General features: G+C 45.1%; 1 protein-coding gene across 3 annotated transcripts in view; it reads left to right on the forward strand.

The window, feature by feature from the left end:
• RAB6A (RAB6A, member RAS oncogene family) overlaps window positions 1-15,225 on the forward strand; it is a 57,987-nt gene that overhangs the window by 39,876 nt on the left and 2,886 nt on the right. For 2 of the 3 annotated variants that reach the window (XM_053385384.1, XM_053385385.1), the window contains exons 4-7: window positions 1,904-2,009; window positions 7,947-8,058; window positions 9,476-9,569; window positions 12,762-12,828. In XM_053385384.1, coding sequence (XP_053241359.1) covers window positions 1,904-2,009; window positions 7,947-8,058; window positions 9,476-9,569; window positions 12,762-12,828 — 379 coding nt within the window. Of the gene's footprint in view, window positions 1-1,727; window positions 1,834-1,903; window positions 2,010-7,946; window positions 8,059-9,475; window positions 9,570-12,761; window positions 12,829-15,225 lie in introns of all 3 variants that reach the window. The other variant, XM_053385383.1, reaches the window with a different exon arrangement.

Consider the following 15,225-nt stretch of genomic DNA (forward strand, 5'->3'; position numbering starts at 1 on the left):
ATGCAGACATTTGCATTTTCCAGGTCTGTCACTGAACAGAATGGAAAAGTGGTCCTCTGCTCCCTGCATCTGTTTTTCTTTATTTGCAATATCTGCTGCTGTTTCTTCAACCCAAGCAATCAGAGCTGCTTGTAAGGAATAACATTTTATTGTATTATTTATTTCTTAAGCTTATTGGCTGCTATATTCAAGATATTCAAGCTATTCATATTATCAAAGCATAATATCAAAACATGAACTGTTAAAAAGCAATTCCTTCACCCCCCAACATAGGTTCTAACCATAGCTGTCAACTTTTCCCCTTTTTAAAGGGAAATACCCTTATTCCGAATAGGATTCCTTGCAAGAAAAGGGGAAAGTTGAAGCTATGGTTCTAACCATTACAGACAGACATAAAAGAGGGGCTGGATGCCTGATTTAGAAGCTCAAATTTGGCTGTCACAAAAGGATGCTGTCCCTTTAAACACACGCACACAGAGAGAGAGCTTTCCGGTTTTTAATTTTATTGTACATTGTTTTTAATCCTTGGAACAACACTGAGGCAATGGATATATATTTACTTTTTAGTTATCTCATTATAACCCATCTTCTGTGATGGAGCCAAAGATGCTACATTTTGTGCCTTCAAACCATGCCCCTTTCAAATGGGAAACAGAAGGCAGATACAACACAAGACAAGCTAATTTGGGCTTCAGAAGTTGGTTGGTTTGTATCACTTATTTCTTGCTCCTTCACCCAAAGGATGCAGAAGGCTGTGCATAATAAATAATGCCAGACACATAACTTGATAACAAAGTTTGTTAAACAGTACTTCGACCAGTACAAAATTGCCTCTCACATCTGCGAATGAAACAGCAGTGATACTCTCCCGATACCCAAGGACCCACGAGAACAAAAATGTTTTAACCAAAAAGCAGGGGAGCTTGCCTGCTCTCAGATGCTGCAAAGTTAAAAGGCAACCCCACTGTTTGCCACCTCTTGGTTCCATCTCTTAACATGGCAGTTGCTTTCCCCCAGGCTGGTATATTAGGAAATGTATTGGCAGAGATGATATTCATGGAATCTAAATGGAATTATTTGTAGCACTAGACCAGCGTCCAGCAGTGTGGGTGCCCCCGATGATCCTAGGCTTCTCACTGTCCCAAGCCCCGGTCCTTTCTGGGGCATTGTCAGATCGCTTTATGTGAATGCCCGTCATGAATGCTGGTTTGTTTGTGTTTTGACACGCTCCTTTTAACCAAAATGATTCTCTCTACATGGCCGCTGGCTGGCGATTGGCTTTGCTGATGAAACCCATTTGATCACTGCTCTGCTGATTGTTGACAGCCACTGGTTCCTCATGAAAGATCCGATTTGGTCTGATCTTTCAGCCACCCTGCCCTTGGCACAAGAGAAGGTCCCTCTTTGGAGGGAATGCTTATAAACATTCCCCTGCAAGCTGCAGCAAGACACCCACTTCTACTGCCTGTGAAGGAAAGCTGCAGATTGGCGCTGCCCTCTGATGATTGGCAGCTGCGCAATCTGTTCCCTGCCTGCCAGAATGGGCGGGTCGCCGAAAAGTCCCGCCCTTCTGCTTCCGCACGCAACCCTAAAGCGGTTCCTTCCATGCATGAGTTTTATATCATTTTTACTTCGCTTTTTTTGTTCTTAAAAAAAAAAGCAATCAAAAATTGATTCATTTTTAGTGGCAGTTTGGCTTTTTTTTTTAATTTTCTCCCATCCCACAGATCAGGTTGCAGCTGTGGGATACTGCGGGTCAGGAACGTTTCCGTAGCCTCATTCCCAGTTACATCCGTGACTCTGCCGCTGCTGTAGTAGTTTACGATATCACAAGTAGGTATATTTTGCTCTGGCTTTGACTTTGTTTTTTTTTTCTTGCTTGTTTTGACTTGATTTCCGTTAGGTACGGTTGCAATTGTGGGACACAGCAGGTCAAGAGCGGTTCAGGAGCTTGATTCCTAGCTACATTCGTGACTCCACTGTTGCAGTTGTTGTTTATGATATCACAAGTGAGTGGGGGGGAAATTTCTGCATTTCTGGTACTCTCTGCTCTCCCTCCCTCCCTCTTTCTCTTTCTCTCTCACATCTATACACACACACACATCTTCAAGCCTAGCTGTGCATGCCATACCACCTTCACCTGCTTGTTCCTCATTGTGGCATGAAAATGTTCTGGCTTGGAGCTTCAAGTGGGAGACTTTCTATTGTTTTCCAAACATCTTGTGTGTAGGGACACGTTTTGAATTGGATTCACTTGAGCCGAACCTTGCAGCTAGCCGGAACATGCACCTGCAATGTGCATTGATGAAGAGTGTCTTTGAGCACGTGCAGAAAGCATTTCCTCACTGCTGGCTACACAAAATTAACGTGCACATTGGGGACTTCAAAGAGGAGCTCTTCCAGGCTTCACAAGCGAGACCCCTGGCACTCCTGATGTCCTAAATTTTAAGCACTGTCTCCTATACACAGCATTATATCTGCAAGATTCTTTTCTTGAGTGGGCCGTGGTACGTTTGCCCAAAGGTGTGCTAGGGTTTTCACCCTTGAAGCAAAACCTCTACCTCTTTTCTGTTCCATTTTTCACTTCTCTTCCCCTACCCCACCCTGTGTGCCCAGAATTCCTGAAAAGCAAGCTGACCTCATCGCCTTCTTAGTTATCTGCTGTTCTGTGGGTGTCACTGTCATGTGTTTGGCTTCTGCAAACTGTAATTCTCAAACTGAGCTTCTCCACTGAAGTCATCTGCTATTTGCTTCCCCGCTGCTGCTAATAGCTGGGTGTGAGCTCCAAGGATTGTGACACACTCCCCTCTCATGTGCCACATTTCTTTCTTTCCTAATCAGTTTTGCTCTTTCATTTCCAACCGAGGTATGTACATCTTTAAGAACTCTTTAAAAACAAAAACAAAAAAACTTACCTTCACATGACAAACGAAAAACACAAGCAAAGCATTTTTTAAATTAAAAAAACAAAACAAAAACAACTTAAGTTGCAAGAGAACCAAACTTTTTGCAGCTTCATCTCAAATCATCCTGTGTGGAACAAACAGATGGAATCAGAATTGTTGGCATTCAAGGATAAAAAAAGCAAAATGTATGTTATTTAACCAGCCAGACTTCTCTTGAATGGATACAACAAATGTGCTTTGGGTTCTGATTATAGAATCATAAAATTGTAGGGTTGGAAGGGATTCTGAGGATTATCTAGTCCAAGGATCAGCAAATTTTTTCAGTAAGGGGCCGGTCCACTTTCCCTCAGACCTTGTGGGAGGCTGGTCTATATATATTTTTTTTGGGGGGGGGGAATGAATGAATTCTTATGCCCCACAAATATCCCAGAGGTGCATTTTAAATAAAAGCACACATTCTACTCCTGTAAAAACACGCTGATTCCCGGACCATCCGCGGGCCGGATTTAGAAGGCAATTGGGCCGGATCCGGCCCCTGGGCCTTAGGTTGCCTACCCACGATCTAGTCCAACCCCCTGCAATGCAGGAGTATGCAGTTGTCCCGTATAGGATCGAACCTGCAACCTTGGCATTATCAGCACCACGCTCTAAATCAACTGAGCCCATCCAAGGCACACTGGCTTAGATACTTAGATAGGCAACCCCCCCCCAAAAAAAAACTTTATTGAAATTTTTAAAAACAAACACTTCATGTTTCTTAATTATTTTTAATGTAAGCTAACGCAAGGAATTTCTTGGAACGAAAGCCCCCCATCTCCTTCTCTTCCAAGCCCCCCAACTCATTTGTTTAGGTGCGCTTCCTAACCCTCAAGAAGGGCTTTAGTGGGGCGTGGGGGCAAGCTGTTTCTTCCGTTAATTTATTTTAGGATGCAAACTGTTGTTCAGGCAATCACTCCCCCTGCCCCAAACTCTTGAGCATGCGTGTCATTCCTTGCTCAATAAGTTGCTATTTAAGTCCACGTCGGCTGAGTGAACTTCCTCTGTTTTTAAGTCTAGGGAAGCAGCCGGCCTCAGATAACTCCGGATGGAAGTAGGCCAATGAAATCTCTGCAGCGAAAGCAGTTTTAACACTTAGCGCCTCTCTTGCTCACAACTGGGGAATGGGCTCAGTTCTCGTCAGATGAAGAATTGTTCCGGCTCTATGCAACTGACTCCCCCCCCCCCCAAACATTGCCAAGAAATATCATGCTGGGACTCGGCGCCTTTTTGTTTTGGGTTTTAACTGTTGCTTGCGTTGGATTTCAACTGCTGTGAGCTGCCTCTGTTTGCCAGGAAAGTGGAATAAAACGTACCAAGCTCTCTGTCCCCAAAAGGGACTGAGAAAGATAAATCCATGAGCAGCAGCAAGGCTGTTGCAGTCCTCCTTTCAACCACTCGTGTGCAATTGTCATTCTGTGCAGGTGTGACAATGTTCTTCCATGCCCGACTACTTTCAAGCCCCCTTCTCGCCTGTCTTTTTGGGTGGAGAAAGGTTAGATAAAATGAAGTTCAGGGCTACATTTTGCTTCATTCTCTGTCCAGACCTACATGCAAATTTTGCAGAGAGAAACACCGAAAGGCTGGTGTTATTTCTACCCCACCCCCCCAAGAAACATGCAGATAACAAGCATACAGAAATATTCCTGGTTTTGTTCTCTGCCCAGTTTAATTTGTGTGAACTCCATAGCTCAGCTCTTCTGGAGTAATTTTCTCAACAATGCAAATTAACAAATAAATTCCTTTTTTTTAAAGCTGAGGTCCGTGACCATCCTTTTATAGGGGCCCACAGACTCTGAATCAAGCATGTATTAATGGGAGAGTAAACCACAGAGCCTAGGACTTGCCGATCAGAAGGTTGGCGGTTCGAATCCCTGCAACGGGGTGAGCTCCCGTTGCTCGGTCCCTGCTCCTGCCAACCTAGCAGTTAGAAAGCATGCCAGTGCAAGTAGATAAATAGGTACCGCTCCTGCGGGAAGGTAAACGGCGTTTCCGTGCGCTGCTCTGGTTCGCCAGAAGCGGCTTAGTCATGCTGGCCACATGACCTGGAAGCTGTACGCCAGTTCCCTTGGCCAATAAAGCGAGATGAGCGCCGCAACCCCAGAGTCGGCCACGACTGGACCTAATGGTCAGGGGTCCCTTTACCTTTAGGTAGCAGTTTAAGTAAGTACAGTGGTGCCTCACAAGACGAAATTAATTCGTTCTGCGAGTTTTTTCGTCTTACGAATTTTTCGTCTTGCGAAGCACGGTTTCCCATAGGAATGCGGTTTTAAGAAAAAGGAAACAAACTTGCAAGACGTTTTCGTCTTGCGAAGCAAGCCCATAGGGAAATTTGTCTTGCGAAGCAACTCAAAAAACGAAAAACTCTTTCGTCTTGCGAGTTTTTCTTCTTGCTAGGCATTCGTCTTGCGAGGTACCACTGTAGTAGGATGTGGTTTATAGTCTCTGTGCATCCATAGGAATGCCAGCCTGACCTGCCACCTGCCCTGTAGAATGGCCCAGGAGGCAGAGTGCTGCATCTTCCCCCATTTTTATTCAACTCAGCCATGAGGGAAAGGCTACATGCTTCATTCTCATTTAGGGTTATCCATCTCTGAACTGGGGCGGTGGAAAGAACTAGCAGGTCTTCCCTCCCCCCCCCCTTTTACAGAGGTTCCCTGTAATGCAGTTTGAAGAAGCTCTTTTCTAGGAGATAATACATGTTGTTTTTCTGTTACTTCAGGCCCACTTCCACTGGAGGTGCTGAGAATATTACTTCTGCTACTACTACTACTACTAATAATAATTTACACACCCTTCTCCCTAAGGTCACAGGGAGAGGCACAACCATTTTAAACGCAGAACTGAAAACAATTTAAAACAATTTACAATCACAAAAATAGTGGGGGACCCCAGGTGTCAAAGGTCATGGCGAAGTGGTGAATATTCAGCATTCACCAAATACTTTATAGTGAGGTTGCCGGATGTACCCTTGTGGGAATAAAGTTCCACGGCTTAGGGGCTGCTGCTGCTGCGGGTGCCCACTTACAGGCCACCTCCCTTCCCCCCAGCTGTTGTGGGTGGCAGAACTACCAAAAGGGCTTCCTCTGCTGAGCCAAACTTCCAAGAGGGTCTGTAGGGAAGGAAGCAGTCTTTGCAATATTTGGACCTGAGTCATTTAGAGCCTTAAATTCTCACATGAGCACCCTGAACTGAGCCCAGAGACAAAGTTGACAACCAGCGCAGTTCTTTTGAAATGGGTATTATGTTGGGAGTCAGTCTGCAAAGAAACAGTAAAAAAGTTTGTACCTTTAAGAACTGTTTCTGTAAGCTTTGGGCTGATTGGGTACAGCTGGTCATGACTACAAAAGGAGGAAAAGTTGCAGTTTGACTTTGCCTTCAAGGAAAAACACCCACAAGCTTTGCTGTTCGTTGTTTTGTAATAAAACCTTTATTTGATTTGGTTTTACACTGGTCTCGTGTTGTCATAGCTTCTGTCATCTGCCACCAGAGGAAAAAACCCCTCTAACATATTATGTGAGATCTAAACAGAACTCCAGCCATTTTGAAACAATTAATGGCATTTTGAAAAAATAAAAAGTTTTGAAGTAGTCTTCAAGGCTAGCCCCACTGCAATAATCCAATCTAGAAGTGTCTAAAGCAGTGGCTCTCAAACTTTTTCTCTGGGACTCACTTTCAGAATATTATTTTTCTCACACCAGGCCATTTTAAATAATAATAATAATAATAATAATAATAATAATAATAATAATAATAATAATAATAAATAAATAAATAAATAAATTTTTTATTTATACCCTGCCCATCTGACTGGGTTTCCCCAGCTACTCTGGGGAACAGAATATTCTCCCAACAGAATATTAAAATACAATAATCTATTAAACATTAAAAGCTTCCCTAAAAAGGGCTGCCTTCAGATGTCTAATTGATAAGAAATACATTGGAAAAGGAAAAGAAACACCCACTAGCAGTCCTTGAGTTATAACATAGAACACACTTTGTAATATGATCATGGAACATCCAGAACGTATAAAACAGTGCAGCTACATAAGAACATGAATCACTCCCAAATATAATTATAAACAAGCCTCTTTCATATGAAAGTATACAAACGCAATGAGAGGCATGAGCTTGCAGTATCACTTGATGCTCTTGCTCTCATTTTGAAACGATACCAATCCACGTTCTGCAAAGAAATAAATATTTTGATGCTATATTATACTATGCTAAACTGAAATGTTTAAATTTTCCTTTGATTGTCCTTGAACCTTCCAGCCACACTTGCCGTCCTGTCCTGCCACACCCTTATACTTGAAGAGTTCAACTTATCCCACATCCTTATTCAAGAGATTGACTCAAATGCAGCTTTCAGATCAATGAAAGCTGTGTGTAGTACACCACCTGGTTTCCTAACATACTTCTCTATAAAATGGGCTAGTACATGGTCTATAGTGGATCTGCCTTGTCTAAATCCTGCTTGCTGTTTGGCAAGAATAGCTTCATCAGTTATCCAATCAACTAGCTTATTATGAAGATGCTTTGCATTTAATTTGCTAATTACAGATAGCAAACTAATTGGTCTATATCTGGCCCTTTTTGAATAAAGAGATGACTACTACTGTGGCCCAAACTTCAGGGAATTACCCAGCCTGCCACAGCCTTTGAGAACCACTACTAGAACATGGAGTCCAGTGGCCATGTCACTTCTGTCCCAAAGGGGGCATAGCTGGCAAACCAACTGTATCTGGACAAAGACCTGATCCTCCAGTGTCAGGATTGGACCCAGGAGTTACGCCCAAGCTGCAAACCTGCTCCCTATATGAGAGGGCGACCCTGTCCAGAACCCGTCATCTCTGCACCATCCTGCCTGCAGTCTTCGACACACCAAAATCTTAATTAACCTCTGGCACAGATGACAACCTGGTGCACCACGCGCAGATGCTTTGAGAGTGATGGGAATGTTGTAAGGTGACTTTCCCCTGCTTGTTTACTTTTCCTTCCTAGATGTAAACTCATTCCAGCAAACCACAAAATGGATTGATGACGTCAGAACGGAAAGAGGTAGCGACGTCATCATAATGCTAGTAGGGAACAAAACAGATCTAGCAGATAAGAGGTAAGGCAACTCATTCCTTGCCGCTGTGGCCAATCCGAATGGTTTTTATATTGAGAGAGTCTGTGCTGTGCGACAGTAGAGCATGGTGTATGATTTGGCCCTTGGGCTGTATGCAGCTCCACAGGTATAGGGCTGTAATTGGAGGCCTGAGGGGCTGAAGCCTGGGAAATATGGAAATCATAACCTCAGTGCATCTTGAACCCGTATGCTCATTCCCCCACCTCACCCAGTATTAGGATGTTCAGATACAGAAAGGTAGCCGTGTTGGTCTGCCATAGTCAAAACAAAAAATTTTTTTCCCTTCCAGTAGCACCTTAAAGACCAACTAAGTTAGTTCTTGGTATGAGCTTTCGTGTGCATGCACACTTCTTCAGATACACTGAAACAGAAGTTGCCAGATCCCTCTATATAGTGAGAAGGTGGGGAGGGGTATTCCTCAGAAGGGTGGTGGGAATGGGTGATTGGCAGATAGCTGTGATGAGCCTGTTGACGACTCTTAACGACTGCAATAGGTCTTACAGGAAAAAGCAAGGGGTGAGAAGGTGAAAAATGGCTTTGTCATGTATAATGAGATAAGAATCCAATCACCCATTCCCACCACCCTTCTGAGTAATACCCCTCCCCACCTTCTCACTATATAGAGGGATCTGGCAACTTCTGTTTCAAGTGTATCTGAAGAAGTGTGCATGCACACGAAAGCTCATACCAAGAACTAACTTAGTTGGTCTTTAAGGTGCTACTGGAAGGAAAAAATTTTTTTTGTTTTGATGTTCAGATAGTCAGTTTGCAAAAGGAGAAAAGTAATGGAGCAGTAGAGATGATCTCAAGAGAAACATACGGTATTAAGAGGTTAACTGATGGTGATTCATGTACCGCTTACAGCCAAAAAGAGGTGTGGGATATGAATTGACAGTTCCAAGGAGCACTCTTGAAGAGAGGGCAAACCTCCTCCAGAGAGTTAGGAAGATTCCTAGAGAAATGAGTCATCTTTTCACTTCCTGCTCCCTTAAAATGCATTTGCTCTTTCTCTTTTGCTCTCTCAGAGTGGCCTGGTGTCACTCCCAGCCTTCCTCCAAACACTAGCGCAACGCCCACCTATTCACTGAAGTTTTTGGCTTAGCCTCAACCCTTCCTGAAATATGCATCCCTTATTATCTGTGTAAAAATCTGCAAAAGTATTAAATCCTTGAGTTATTGAGGGTCTGCTTTGTTGGGTTACTTTTTAAGTGCATTGACAGTGCTATAAAAATGCAGGTCTTCCTTGTTCATGTTAATGTCTTGGACTGCCTAGAATGTGGAAGCTGGTAGCGGTTCTGTAGATGCTTTTGGGGATTGAGGCGGCTGCAGGATGGGTGGGCAGTCAAGATTGCAGGAGCCTGTAATGTCATCTTGGTCAATGTGTTCCCTCTTTCTCCAGGCAAGTATCTATTGAAGAAGGGGAGAGGAAAGCCAAAGAGCTGAATGTAATGTTTATTGAAACTAGCGCAAAGGCAGGATACAATGTAAAACAGGTAAGTGGGGGGGAGGCAGCACCCCAAATTTGGGGGAGTGGGGTATATTCTTGGAGTAAAGGAGTAAAGTCATGTTTTCAGCTCGAGTAACTGCAGTCACGTTAGAAAACTTGAGATCAGTTTGCAGAACTTTCCCCCCTTTCATCAGAATGCTGTTTTGGATTCATTGGTTGTTGGATTGCTTTGTCAAGTAGTCAGTCGTCCCACAGTAACACAGTCAAACAACTATTTCCCTCAGTGTGCTCAACTATGCCAGGATTAGGTCCACCCAAATTCTTGTATGCTGAAAGAATTTTATGAACCGGCCCTTAGCATAGACTGTTGGCTGGGGATGGGGTGGGGTTAAGAGTGGTACATAAACTTAACAGGTAAAATAAAACTGAATACAGTGGTACATTGGTTCTCAAACTTAATCCGTTCCAAAACCAAAGTGTTCCGAAACCAAGGTGCTCTTTCCCATAGAAAGTAATGCAAATTGTATTAAGCCGTTCCAGACTTTTAAAAACAACCCCTAAAACAGCAATTTAACATGAATTTTGCTATCTAACTATACCATTGATCCATAAAATGAAAGCAATAAGCAATGTACTGCTGTCACAAAATCAGCCAATCAGTAGCTGAACTGGGTTCCACCCAGTCACACACACACACACACACACACACACACACACACACTAAAAGACCCGCAGAAACAAAAACGCAAAACAAATAGCAGAAACGGACAGACCTCAGTGTAACACTCAAAACAGAAGCATAACACTCAAAACGGAGTACGTTCAGCTTCTGAAAAAAGTTCATAAACCGGAACACTTACTCCCAGGTTTGCAGTGTTTGGCTTCCAAGTTGCTTGAGTACCAAGGCGTTTGAGAACCAAGGTGCCACTGTACACAATTCTTCTGGAGCTTTGGGAGGTGTATGTGCTGGGCTGGGAGTGCTTGCATGTCTTGTGTGCCCTTGGGAACCTGACTTCCCAGGGATTTATTGGTTTAAAGATCTCACGGTTGCCCAGAAAGGGTTGCAAGCCTACCCCCTATACCTGCTGCAAGTCTTGGAGAAACCTGGGTTGGGAGATCCGTTGAAAAGCTTCGGAGGCAGGGAGCCTGGTTTTTTGGATATTGACAAAGGATGCAACACTAAATGATGTTCGGTTTCATGTTGAAAGATGAGGCTGCACTTCCGTCCTGCTACAGCGGCATTGCTTTGTGCTGCATAGCAATCCGTAGCCCAAGGAGACAAATAAAATAGGCACTAAACATTAGGAAAGGAACACTGGAGTGTGAAGACCGCAAATTCCTTATGTAGCTTTCTGGCTTTTTGTAACGTTTCCCTAATTGGATTTACTCTTGCATGCTCCGACTGGTAAATCCACTTTGACTTGACTTGCTTGCCAATTCTCTCTCTTTAGTTTGGTAATTTTGGTGGACAACCTTGCTCAGGGCATAATTTTGTTCCCAGCTTAAATATAAAGAAGTGATTATTGTATTTTAAAACGCCTGTTGTCAGCAGCTGGATTTAAATGCAGTAATCCAATTGGTTTCTGTCAAGTGACTCCGTTTTTAGAAAAGACTTCCTAAAGAAAAAAGTATGGTCTTTGGCAAATACTGCAAAGGGGAGCCCTCCAGCCCAGTCAGCAGGAGAAAGGAGCTGGTGGTAATATAATCACTCAAACACCCCGCCAGGGCCTTGGAGTCCTTTGTTCAGGCAGCGGAAGCTGTGACGTTGGGATGAGCATAGGAAGATGCAGACCAAGGTGTGTTCAGGCCTTTTCAGTATTCCTCACCACCCTTTGATTACTCAGTATGATTAACCATGGTGAACAGAGGACCCACTGGTTTTTCCCAGAGCAAGAATAATCCCATGAAATGGAATATTGGGCCAAACCTGAGAGCGCAGATTGAGATGCCACGCAGGCCATTAACCAGATTAGAAGCTGCGCATGGAAAGAGCTTGGGGGTGACAGATTTGGGAGGTGGTTTGCTGCTTTCAAACATTGTTCTTTTGATGGCCTCTTTGCGAATGAGAGGTCGACGCTTTCTCATCTTGTTTTTTGAAAACTGAGATTTGAAGTATGGGTGTCGCCCAAGAAGCTGTGTGCTACCCACCCCTGGTTATTTGAGGCTTTTATTAGCGTTGCCCTTAAATGCCCAGTCACTTGCATCCTGAGGACATCCTGACCTTTAGAGCAACTTCCTGGTTAAACAAAATTGTCTTGAATTCACTGATGAGCAGTTGCCCACCTCTCCCGTTGAGAAGGAGGTGCACTTAAGTTTCATCATGATGGTATGTGCTAGGCACCTCTTTTTGCCTGGATGCAAAAAAGAGACCGTATTTTTCCCTCCATAAGATGCACCTGAGTGTAAGACGCACCTAGTTTTTAGAGGAGGAAAGCAAGAAAAAAAATTCTGCGCAGAGCATGTAAGCAGCTCTCGCTTTGCTTGCTTCGCTTTGCTTATATGGCTTCTGCCCCGCTTTGTGCAGCTCTCACTTTGCCTGCCCGTCCTTCCTCCCGCCTCGCTTGGAGCAAGAAGAGGAGGAGGAGGAAACTCCAGGACAGGTGCTTTGCTTGCTTTACAGCGAGGCGGGAGGAGGGATGGGCAAGCAAAGTGAGAGCTGTGCAGAGTGTGTCAGCGCCCCTTGCTCTGCTGGCTTCACAGTGAGCTGGGAGGTGGGGTGGAAGGGGCTCTTGTCCGTCCCTCCTCCCGCTTCGCTGTCAAGCCAGCAGAGCAAGAGCCGCTGACACGCTCTGCGCAGCCCTCGCTTTAAAGCAACAAAAGTGAGAGCTGCGCAGAGCGTGTCAGTGGCTCTTGCTCTGCTGGCTTCACAGCGAGCGACGGACAGGAGCCATGGCTCCAGAGGCATCCCTCACTTTGCGACTGCAGCGGCAGCTGAGGGATCCCTCTGCCGTCCAGTGCATTCGCTCCATAAGACGCACAGACATTTCCCCTTACTTTTTAGGAGAAAAAAGTGTGTCTTATGGAGCGAACAATACGGTAAGTTGTGGCGGAGACATGCATGACTTTATTTTGCCCTGTGCAGAATCACAGGCCTGTGGCCTTGGGAGTCTTTGAGCACAGGACCCTTTCCCAGTGCAGCTGCGTGTATTGCAACAGAAACCTCCCTCCTGAATTGGTTGTTGTGTTTCTGATTTACTCCTTCTGTTTTCTTCTGCCCCAACCCCCTCACCCTTTCTAGCTTTTCCGACGTGTGGCTGCTGCCTTGCCTGGGATGGAAAGCACGCAGGACAAAAGCAGAGAAGACAGTATCCTTTTCAGCCCCGCATTTGCAGCCTGTGGATTAAATAGGAGAGTGGGTGCCGAGGTCCGTGGGATTGAAGAAAGCATAGCTTTCTGAATTGGGGAGAGCGGCGGGTAAAAAGTACAAAAAGAGAGCTCTTCAAAAGAAACTCGAAGTGGGGATTATCAGAAGCTTGGGTTGAGCATTTTAACTTGGATTTGCAGTGTACAATATGCAGGTGTGCCCACTGAAAACGATCCCTGCCAGGTAGCTGAAGCAATTGGGGGACTTGGGGCTTACCCATGAACCAGAGTTCATGAGTCAGTTTGCTTTGCAGGGAAATTGCCACTTGACCTCAAACCCAGTGATTGGGTTGACCGATTGTACGGTGTGAAGGAAAGTCCATTAGTGCAGTTGTCAATCACAGGTGGCTGTGGGGGGGGGAAGTATAAGAAAACCCGCTTCCAGGTCCCAGTGAGACCCTGATGAAGGTTGTTGGCATCTGTCTGCCTCGAGACATTATGGAGTGGACAATGGGGTGAAGTCGAACTGTAGAATCACAGCGCCTGCTGTGGCTGCAGAGACCAGTAATTCGTAATTGCTGAGTCCCATGTTTTTGCTGCTTTGGTAGCATAGAAGTGACCCTCCCCCCCAGGATGCACGCCTGGGCAGTGTGTGTGGAGGTCCTGGACTGCCCAGATGAAAAGACATGCCCCCCCCCCGTTGAGATGGTACAAAGGAAAGCAGATGCCATCTTAGGGACTGCACTCTGGATTTGTGTAGGATTTACCCGAAGATGTCCCACAAGGCAGCGAATATAGCTTTTTTTCTGACAAGGTTAGCAGAACAGAAAAGGCATGAGAACCCTTCATGAATTTATTCACTCAAAAACCCTAGTGACATTGTCCTTGTTGCCCAATAGGTTAATGTCAGACGTAAACTTTAGTCGACAGAGTTCAGTCTTCTAAAGTAAGGCGAGATCAGAGTGCACTTGTAACTGTGCCTCTTCTAGAATGTAGGTAGCAGCGGATTTCCGAATGGGCTAAGGAGAACTTTGGTCAGAGGCACTTCACTTGTCATTCCTCTGCCCTGGCTATTGATAGCCACTTTTATCGCCTTCCAAATTGTTAGTTCTAGTCATGGCTGTGTGAATTGTTTGTTCTGATCAGACTGATAAAGGAGGCATTTATGACCTGGTGGGTTAACACGACATGCAGTGCTGGAAGACAAAGGTTCAAAGGTCCTTGCTTCTATTGCCACATGTGTGTCGTAGTACCCACAGCATACAAAGCTTTTTAGCTTGTTTCCCCTTAATTAGATGTGTTTCCCGACTGCAAAAAGGCTGCAAAAAGCCTCCCAGGTCAAACTTACAAAGATCAGTAATAATGTAGCTTCTGTCCTCACGCTTACACTCTAAAACACACAACACAGAAGGAAAAGAGGTTGGGGAGGGGGGAGAAAAGAGTGCAAACTGGAAGGCTAGTTCTCAGTCACACTTGAGAGGGATATCCAGGCTTTCAGAGTTTCAGGAGATGGGTGGTACGTCTTTCTGGGTTGCAACCTCAAGGAAGCAACCTTGCTGAAAATCAACAGAAGTTTCATTCCTCCTCAGTTCTGATGGTTACAAGCAAAAGGAAAACCTTTTCAGACCCTGTGGCTTTTCCCAAGCAGACTCTGCAGCCGACACAAACTTGACCAGGCACTCCCATAGTTTGGAAAGTTGCCAGCACTCGCTGTAGTTTAAATTTCTATACCACCCTTCATCTGAGGATCACAGGGCAGCTTGCAGTATTATACAGCGGCACCTCGGTTTCCGAGCATCTTGGAAGCCTAACGTTTCAGTTTCCGAGCGCCGAAAACCCGGAAGCGATTGCTTCTGTTTTCGAATGCGGCTCGGAGGTCGAACGGCTTCCGCTGTGTTTTTTCCCCTTTCAATTTTCTCCGTTGACTTTGTGCCTCGGTTGTCAAACGTTTCAGAAGTCGAACGGTCTTGTGGAACGGATTACGTTCGACAACCGAGGTGCCACTGTGGTTGCAGGTGGAGCTGCAGTTTTCACCCGGTGGGGAATTAATGTTTCATGCAGGAAGGGGTTGCAGGGAATTCAGTGCCAGAGACTCTGGAAGAGCTTGTTCCATAGGGCTACCACAAAAGCGCACGCAATCTGCTTGGAGAACTTTGAAGTGGGGGGGTGAGCCACATTCCCTTCCTTGAATGTTTGGGCATTTAATGAGACTTGAGGGGAGACCGTTTGAGCCTGGAAGGCTGTTGTCAGGGGCTCAGGAGCAGAAGCACAGGGGAGAGAGGAAATGGAGAGCGAAGGGGAGGAATCCGAGGGGAGCGTAGGGGAGTATGACAGTGACCCGAGAGATTCCATGAGCTTCTCCAGCGAATCAGAAGATTCCCAGAAGGGGGCGCCGATGG

Source organism: Podarcis raffonei, chromosome 4 (assembly GCF_027172205.1).
Source record: "Podarcis raffonei isolate rPodRaf1 chromosome 4, rPodRaf1.pri, whole genome shotgun sequence".
Classification (NCBI taxonomy): Eukaryota; Metazoa; Chordata; class Lepidosauria; order Squamata; family Lacertidae; genus Podarcis; species Podarcis raffonei.